Source organism: Orycteropus afer, unplaced genomic scaffold (genome assembly GCF_000298275.1).
Source record: "Orycteropus afer afer isolate SDZICR_OR568_19922 unplaced genomic scaffold, OryAfe1.0 scaffold00024, whole genome shotgun sequence".
Lineage (NCBI taxonomy): Eukaryota > Metazoa > Chordata > Mammalia > Tubulidentata > Orycteropodidae > Orycteropus > Orycteropus afer.
This window is the reverse complement of record NW_006921611.1, coordinates 3,547,089-3,556,894: the sequence shown is the minus strand read 5'-3', so window position 1 is coordinate 3,556,894 and position 9,806 is coordinate 3,547,089. Positions and strand designations below refer to the sequence as shown.

At 37.7% G+C, this 9,806-nt stretch overlaps 1 protein-coding gene across 1 annotated transcript in view; it reads right to left on the bottom strand.

Moving 5' to 3' along the window:
• Positions 1-9,806, bottom strand: part of KCNU1 (potassium calcium-activated channel subfamily U member 1) — a 245,574-nt gene that overhangs the window by 153,349 nt on the left and 82,419 nt on the right. Inside the window, 3 exon segments of the mRNA XM_007935054.1 lie at positions 770-967; positions 5,412-5,487; positions 6,222-6,297. Coding sequence (XP_007933245.1) covers positions 770-967; positions 5,412-5,487; positions 6,222-6,297 — 350 coding nt within the window.

The window sequence follows — 9,806 nt, the reverse complement described above, 5'->3', positions numbered from 1 at the left end:
TTGATGGTCTGTTCCACAATCAGCTCCTGGCCTAGTTTTGGCTGAAGATATTGAGCTTTTCCACCGCCTCTTGCCACAGATGTAGTCAATCTGATTCCTTTGTGTTCCATCTGGTGAAGTCCATGTGTACAGTTCCTTAAAGACCATAACAGAGTTTTTCATTCTACCTTTCTAATATTCCACTGAGGACAGTGGAATATTAGAAAGGTAGAATGAAAAACTCTGTTATGGTAGTTTTTCATTCTACCTTTCTAATATTCCACTGAGGACAGTGGAATATTAGAAAGGTAGAATGAAAAACTCTGTTATGGTTTTTAAGGAACTGAGATTGAAATCACCAAAAGAGAAGGATTCCTTGGTCATTGCTACACTCAAACAAAGCATAGATGTTCTCTCAGCTAAAGTAAGATACTGGTTGGATAGAAGCTAGCTCTTTTGGTCTGGAAGAAACAGAACTCCCTTCAGATGAAATCTCAGAAGCCCTTCTCCTTGGAACAAAGACTTTAATCTGATGCACAAAAGTTGAAGGATGACAGGTTGCTCAAATATTTTTAGCAGCTAATAAGGACTATCTGCTCCTGCTTGTCTACTGTCCATCCCTGGCAGCCAAGCAATTACATCATGTACTCCAGGGAATGTAGTTTAGGAAAATAAGAGAACTGTGTAACTTTTTATTTGACACTTGCTCTGAATAATGCTACATTCACTCTTCAACATAAATTGTTTTATTTTCAATCGCTAACCAAAATTTGTATACTTATATAGCTACATCCATAACAAAATTAAAAGTATTTACCAAACTTGCAGTGGTGAAGAAGATGATGAAACTTCGTCCCAGGGATGTCTTGGCTACCACATCTCCAAAGCCAACAGTTGATGTTGTTGCCACAACCAGGTAAATTGAGTCAAAGTAAGATAAATTCTGTGAATTTTTACCTTTGAGCCAAGGATCACCAGAATTTTCCACCTGTCCAAGGAGAGAAGACACAGGAAAGATCTTTGAATGGGATCCAAGGGAAGGTTTTTAAAGAATAGACAATACATTGGATTAATTTCATTTCATTAAGTTCAAATGAAATATTCAGTGATTCTCAGGCTGTTGCGAAGAGTTTGAAAATTGTAGGTAGTGATCTGGGGTCTTTTAATTGTGATTATTACTGAAATTTGTGGGGCATGTAGTTTGAATCCAGCTTTTGGAAGACTCCAAAGGGTAAAGGGTACTTACATCTTTTTCTTTTCACATGGGTGCATCAACTTCCTGGAGCATAAGACACCAAGACTCATGTTGAGAAATTTTTATTCATTATCATTTTTTAATTGATCAGGAGCTCTGGTGGCATAGTGCCTAAGGCATTTGACTGCTAACCAGAAAGCTGGTGGTTCAAACCCACCAGCCACTCCTCAGAAAGAAGATTGGGAAATCACTTCCATGGTGATACCTCCTCAGAAACCCAAGGAGGGGTAGCTCTAACTCACATCTGACTCGACAGCAGTGAGTTTGGTTTCGGTTATCAGGATTATCATTAAAGAAACCAAAGGCAAACCCACTGCTGTCGAGTAGATTCCTACTAATAGTGACCCTTTAGGGTGAGTAGAACTGCCCCATAGTGTTTCTAAGGCTGTAAATCTCTAAGGAAGCAGACTGCCTAATCTTTCTCTGGTGGAGTAGCTGGTGGTTTAGAACCACCCACCTTTTGGATAGCAGACAAATGCTTTCACCACTATGCCTCCAGAGCTCATTAAAGAAAGACACATTTAAATGGCACTTTACTTCCGTGAGCTTAAGCACATGAATGACTGTGTCTATGGAAAAGTAAGTACAAAAAAAGTTCTACAAGTTATTACTCACTGCAAAGCAAAAGTTTTTGAGTTAAAAAAAAAAAAAAAAACCTCTCAAAATATGTTTCCCTCTGATTTTATCTCTAAGTCATCATATTTAAAGAAGAAAACTAAATGTCTCAGATTATCTTTATTACGATAATAAATAAGTAGATGAATTTAGGCAATATCTATCTATGTATCCATCTATCTGACTAAGGAGCTCTGGTGGTGCATTGGTTAAAGCATCTGGCTTCTAGCCAAAAGGTCAGTGGTTCGAACCTACCAGCCTCTCTGTGGGAGAAAGGTGAGACAGTCTTCATCTGTGAAAATTTACAGCCTTGGAAATCCAATGTGGCAATTCTACTCCATCCAATAGAGTCATTGTGTTGGAATTGACTCAATGGTAGTGGGCATCACTTATCTATCTACACTTTTGCTTTGTTTTTCCGTTTTTAGAAATTTTCTCCCACAATTTACATATTTCCTGGATGCTTTCCATTTCTATTCAACATAAAGGATGATAAAATCCTAGAAATTCTTGAGGAAAATAAGTTGTTTTTTTTCCTTATTGTCTTTTTTTTTTTAATTTTGTCAAGAATTGGAGTGGAAATTAGAAATCTCTAGTTTTCTCAGATATTTGATTACTTTTTAATAGTGATATGACAAATGCTGACCCTTTGGTAAGTTTGGTAATTAGGTTAAGAATGTAGACTCCTATAAGTTCTCCCTCCAAAATAAGAAAGGGATTGTATGTCTATATTAACTCTTGTTGCTAGTAGTGTACTTCACTGCAAAGTTTACTAATCTTCTCTAAACTCTGGAGTCTTCACTAAAGTATATAGTCATTTACAGTATCTCAGCACAGGGATTCAATCATATCCTGTTATAATATTGTGCATTCCATGATCACCATCACTACGTTTTATCATTCCTTTCCTATTCCTGAATTCTTAGTTTTGATTCATCTCCTATGTGACTGCATTTTATCAAGATATGTGTTTAAAAGGCTCCTGGGTGCTATTTCCCTTTGCATGCTTAAATGACTGGACAGGTTACATTTTCTTTCAAATAAACTTTGTAGACATTGCTCTTTCATCTTCTAGTATCAACTTAGGCTGCAGAGAAACCTGAGGCTAGTTCATCCCCCGACCCCCAACCCCTTGTATAGAACTGCTTATCCTCTCCTTATCCTTGAATTTCAATAACTGCTTCAAAGTATACATGGACTTCATAATTTAATGTCTTTTTTTTTTTTTCCAGAGATAACGAATGCTCTTAATCTGCATATTCATTTTGCTCATTTTCAACTCCTGCTACTGTTTAAAAATCTTTTCTTTAAAATATATATCTTTTTTGAATTATCTTTTTCAGGTTTTTATTTTAAAACGTATTTGGATTTTTTCAAATATGGAGTATTTTTCATAACTTTTCCTTTGCTATCTTGGGTCAATTACCTTGTAATTGTTCTGGTAACTATTGCATTATGTAACTGTTTCTATATTGTTGTCTCTCTGCTCTTCACCACAACCTTTGCTGTTTTGGCAGAATTTAAGCACTTGATTCCTTTCAGGTTAATGTTCATGCTTGAGTGATGCCAACTTTAAGCTGAAGGACAGTGTGAGGATTGGAAGGTAGTGAGTCAGAGGAAACATAGTTTGGACTTTGGTTTGTCACAGACAAATAGTTTCCAATAGACTGTCATCAAATCTGCTATTTTCTTCACTCTGGGATATGGCTTTAATAGGTTTAACATTCCAGAGGTTGATGTGTCTCACAATGGATCCCCTTAAGCTGTCTGGTTGTTTCTCCCTATTTCTCTGCATGCATCCTCACTAGCTATCTCCATGTCTGAGAGACTCAATGCCCAACAGGGACACAAACTCACATACTAGAGGTGTCAAATTTTAATGATTCAGGGGGTCTGGTGGAAACTGTGTCCAGCCCAAGAACACAGGCTATTGTTCAGCTAGAACTCTTGCTGGCCATTGAAGAGCGGGGCTGAAAAAAACGTCTATTTTCCCAAGCGATCCAGAAATCCAGATTTATGTGAACTCTCCACAAAAGTTAGCAACTAATAAAAACAACAGAAAAACAGAAAATAAGAAACATAATTAGATCAAACAAAATATGCCTGTAGACTACTTCAGCCTGAGAACCCTTCTGTGGAACAGGTATTAAAGGCAGGAAACATACCCTGTTAACATGGTTTTTCCTTTAGCATTCTCTTGTTTACCACTTTGTAATGTTTCAACAGGTTGTTGCAGGGACACTGATTCCTTCTCCCATGGTAAGCTCCTGCTCCTAGGTCCAATTCTCAAGATTCAGAGATCTACCTTTACTACTGTCACACTTCTTTTCAGGGAAATATGATGAAGTGCTGATGCAGTATGGGATTGGTTTCAGATTTCCTGAAGGTTCACAGTTTGCATTGGGAATTTGATAATTTTCTTGATGAATTTAAGAAGGTAAGCTTTTCAATGTTTTATTGATATTGGTATTAATTTTGAGAGAAATGATAAAATAAAAATGTCTCCCACTATACTTTTAACTTTGTTTTTCTCAAAGGTCTGTATAGGCTTTTAATATCCTACTTTAATACTTCAATTTCTGCATTTTCTACTGACTGCCCCTCAACTGTCCTCAAACAAAATATCCAGGGGTATTTTTCTGATTGTTGAAATTCATTTCCTATATTCTTGGCTTGGTGGAATAGGAGCTAGCTTCTCTTATAGGCAAAAGAGGCAGCTATGCATATATAGATTGGTTTCAGAAGAACCAAGAAGGGGCCAAGGCTCCTCTTTGCAACTCAACAGCTCCTCTCTCACAACTCTCATCTTTATTTATAAAGTCTGAAATCCTCCCATCAGCTTCATTTCTTTGACTTAAGACTTTTTATTCTTAGTTAAAATTCCAGAACCCTATGTATATATGTTGTTGTTGTTGTTATGTGCTATCGAGTTGGACCCGACTCATAGTGACCCCTCCTTGGGTTTCCAAGGCGGTATCACTATGGAAGTAGATTGACCAACTTTCCTTTTGAAGAGTGGCTGGTGTTGTGAACCACCATCCTTCTAGTTAGCAGTCGAGTGCCTTAGGCAATACGCCACTAGAGCTTCTGGTGCATCCCTTGTTGTTGTTGCTATGTGCCATCGAGTCAGACCCAACTCATAGCTACCCCTTGGGTTTCCGAGGCAGTATCACTAGGGAAGTAGACTGCCCAACCTTCCTTCTGAGGAATGGCTGGTGAGTTTGAACCGCCAGCCCTCTGGTTAGTAGTCAAGTGTCTTAGGAACTACACTATCAGAGATACATATTACCTATTGCTTATCCTTTGAAGAGTTAGCCTTTTAAGTCTTTTCCTAAGAGCAGATTTTGAAATTGGAAGGAGGAACATAGATACTTCAAGGGTAACAGATACATTATTAGGAGACATATGAGGGTAGGGAATACTCAGAAAGAAGACATACAAAAATAAACCTCACACTGGGTTTTAGTGATGGAGACAGGTGCTCTGAAGGTTCAATTCCATTTTTCAAAGGAAGAGCATCGATGATGACTAACAACAATAGTGACTGTGATAAGATGCTTACCAGGTGAAGGAATCCTGCAGCAGTGAACCACACACTGAGAATTATTGATAAGAGCTTGGAAAACTTCACTGAGTTACTGGAAGAAGAAAGACAAAGACCTGTTGGGCTTTCTCATATACGTTACAGAACAATACAAATACCTCATTCTCTAAGGTCTTGCTACTCAAAATGTGGTTCATGGGCCAGCAGTAGTGACTTCACCTCGGAGGATATTACAAATGCATAATCCCACACCCCACCCACTATCTATAGACTATGAATCCACATTTTTTACTAGATCTTTGGCTCGATTCATACACACATTAGTGTGTGAGAAGCACAGTCCTAAAACACACCAAGTCACACACTCTAGAAGTTTGGAATTTTGCTGTGCTATCACTACCCTGATGTTTTTTATTGTTCTTAATAATGTACTCTATAAGGATTATTATAAAAATCATTCAATAGACTGTCACATTTTCTAAAGCAGTAGTGCAAAATGCATTCTCTCAGGAATCCAGGGAGTGGGCTTGCAAAATGAAAATTTGAGTGGATCACATAGTGTAGAGTCATATTGCTATTCTCATAACATGATCCTTGAGTGATGAAGATCAGGGAAGCTCCCACCTTCTAAGTAAAGCCTTATAATTTAGCTGAAATCTCTGGTTTTCAGACAGAGTGTGTGTCACACAAAAACACCTTTTCTTATCTCAACTTTTTCACAGTGAATAAACACTTAGCTGTGAAATCCACTTGGTCTGCAATGTTCTGTGCTTCCAGTCAGAACATAGAGGCATGTGGTTTAAAACTTTAGATATGGCTAGTATTTACCTGGTCTTGATGGCTTGTAGAATTTGCAAGATTTGGGGGAGTTCTAGTAGCCTTAGTGCTCTTAGAAACCTGAGACCTGTAAAGCAATGGAAAGGAGGAAGCTGCCAAAACAAGACAGTCACTCTGAGGAATAGTTTGAATAGTAAAATAAGCAGTTTTTAATAATAAAATTTGGATTCCTTGCACTCTTCTTCTCCCTAAAATGATCAAACATAATAACTTACGATGTTGTGGGTATATAAGCATGGGGCCTGGTTCAGATTCTGGCAGGTATAATGCTATCTGTAGTAGTATTATTGAATGCAATGTATAAGCTACTTAGTCATATGTACAATGGGAATTAAAATAGTATTTATATCACAGAGTTGTTGCATGAACAGAAAGCACATTGAAATGCTTTTCACATATAATACGCACAATGTACATTTTATTCTATTTAACTCGTTTGAAATAAACCACTCAAACTCCCTACTATAGAATTTATACTATCCTATTCAATGTTTGTATGTGTTTTGTTTTTACTTTATATATTTTGAAGATAATGGTGTCAAGTGATTCAAATGACAGAATTGAGGTTTATATTATAAATAATAAATATTGCTGTTTTTGTTAGGTGTCATCAAGTTGGTTCCAACTCGTAACAACCATAGGTACAACAGAATGAAACATTACCTGGTCCTGCACCATCCCCACAATTATTGCTATATTTGAGCTCATTGTTACAGCCACTGTGTCAAGTCATCTCGTTGGGAGTCTTCCTATTTTTTGTTTAACCTCTACTTTACTGAGTATGTTGTCCTTCTCTGGGGACTAGTTCCTCCTAATCACATGTCCAAAGCATGTGAAGTAAAGCCTTACCATCCTTGCTTCTAAGGAGCATTCTGGCTGTACTTCTTCTAAGACAAATTTGTTCACTCTTTTGGCAGTCCATGGTATATTCAATATTCTTCACCAACACCATACTTCAAAGGCATCAATTCTTCCTTGACCTTTTCTATTCATTGTCTAGCTTTCACATGCATATGAGATGGTCAATGTGTCAAATCTATTTTTGAGATGGTCTCTAAATTCATGTGGGGGATAATCAAGGTTGTATTTTGGTGCTTATAGACTTGTTTCAACTTTCCTCAGGTTCAGCTTGAACTTGTATATGAGAAATTGATGGTCCATTCCAACTGATGATATTGAGATTCTCTATCATCTCTTTCCACATATATAGTCTACTTGATTTCTGTGTATTCCATCCAGCAAGGTCCATGTGCATAGTGTCTGTTTATGTTGCTGAAAATATGTATTTGCAATGATAAGTCATTGGTCTTGCAAAATTCTATCATACAATCTCCAGTGTCATTTCTATAACCAAGGCCATAATTGGCAGCTACCAATCCTTCCTTGCTTCCAACTGTTGTATTCTAATCATCAGTAATTATCAATATATCTTCTTAAAAATCTTCATTTTCTTCATCTTTACACATGTTGGTGTGTAAATTTGAGTAACAGTAATATTAACTGATCTTCATTTTAGATGCATGGATATAATACTACGACAGATAGCATTGTATTTGAGGATAAATCTTGAAATGTTCTTTTTGATATTGTTGTCAGGTGCCATCGAGTTGTCTCTTACTCATAGTGACCCTATGCACACCAGAATGAAACACTCCCTGGTCCTGTGCCAACCTCATGATTCCTGCTGTGCCTGAACCCATTGATGTAGCCACTCTGTCTATCCATATCATTGAGGCCTTCCTCTTCTTCATTGACCCTCCACTTTATCAAGCATGATGTTCTTCTCCAGGGAATGGTTCCTTCTGACAACATGACCAAAGTAGGTGAGATGAAGTCTGGCCATTCTTGCTTCCAAGGAGCATTCTGGCTATACTTCCTCCAAGACAGATTTGTTAGTCCTTTCAGCAGATCACAGTACTCTTAGTATTCTTCTCCAACACTACAGCTCAAAAGCGTTGACTCTTCTTCAGTCTTCTTTATTCATTGTCCAGCTCTCACATGTGTAAGAGGTGATTGAAAATATGGCTTGGGTTAGGCACATCTTAGTCTTCTTGGAGACATCTTTGCCCTTCATCACTTGAAAGACATCTTTTGCAGCAAATTTGCCCAATGCAATACATCATCTGATATCTTGACTGCTGCTTCCATTGGTGTTGATTATAGAACCAAGTAATATGAAATCCTTGACAACTTCAGTCTTTTCTCTATTTATCAGGAAACAGTTTATTGAACCAGTCGTGAGGATTTTTGTTTTCTTTATATTGAAATGTAATCCAGAAGGCTGGTGGTTCAAACCCACCTGCCACTCCTCAGAAGGAATGTTGGACAATGTACTTCCATAGTGAAACCACCTCAGAAACCCAAGGAGGGGTCAATATGAGTTGGGTCCAACTCAGCAGTGCATAACAACAACAACAGTCCATACTGCAGACTGTAGTCTTTAATCTTCATCAGCAAATGCTTCAAGTCATCCTCACTTTCAGCAAGCAAAGTTGTGTCATCGGCATATCACAGGTTGTTTATGAGCCTTCCTCCAATCCTGATGCCATGTTCTTCTTCATATAATCCAGTTTCTCAGATTATTTACTCAGCATGCAAACTGAATAAGTATGGTGAAAGCATACAACACTGACACACTCCCTTCTTGATTTCAAACCATGTGGTATCCCCTTGTTCTGTTCGAATCACGGTCTCCCGATCTATGTACAAGTTCCTCATGAGTACAATTAAGTGTTCTGGAATACCTATTCTTCTCAATGTTATCCATAATTTGTTATGATAAACACAATTGAATGCTTTTTCATAGTCAATAAAACACAGGTAAACATCTTTCTGGCATTCTTTGCTTTGAGTCAAGATCCATCTGACATGATCAACAATGATATCCCTTGTTCCATGTCCTCTTCTGAATCCAGCTTGTATTTCTGGAAGCTCTACATCAATGTGATCACTTTTGAATTATCATCAGTAAGATTTTACTTGCATGCAATATTAATGATATTGTTTGATAATTTCCACATTCTGTGGGATCACTGTTCTTTGGAATGGGTACACATATGGATCTCTTCCAGTCAGTTGGTGGCTATCTTTCAAATCTCTTGGCATAGCCGAGTGACTGCCTCCAGTGGGCAACCATTTGTTGAAACATCTCAATGGGTATTCTGTCAATTCCTGGAGCCTTGTTCTTCACCAATTCCTTCAGCGCAGCTTCAACTTCTTCCTTCAGTACCATTGGTTCTTGATCATATGCCACCTTCTTTTTGGTACAATGGCTGTGTGTATTCCTTCCATCTTCTTTTGATGGTTCCTGCATCAATCAACATTTTTCCCATAGAATCTTTCAATAGTGGAACCCAAGGCTTAAGTATCTTCCTCAGTTCTTTCAGCTTAAGAAACGCTGAGCATCTTCCTCACTTTCAGTTTTCTAACTCCAGGTCTTTGCACATTTTATTACAACAATTGACTTATCAAGCTGCTTTTTGAAATCTTCTGTTCAGCTCTTTCATCTTGTCATTTCTTCCATTTGTTTTAGCTACTCTCTGATTACAGGCAAGTTTCAGAGTCTCTCTGACATCC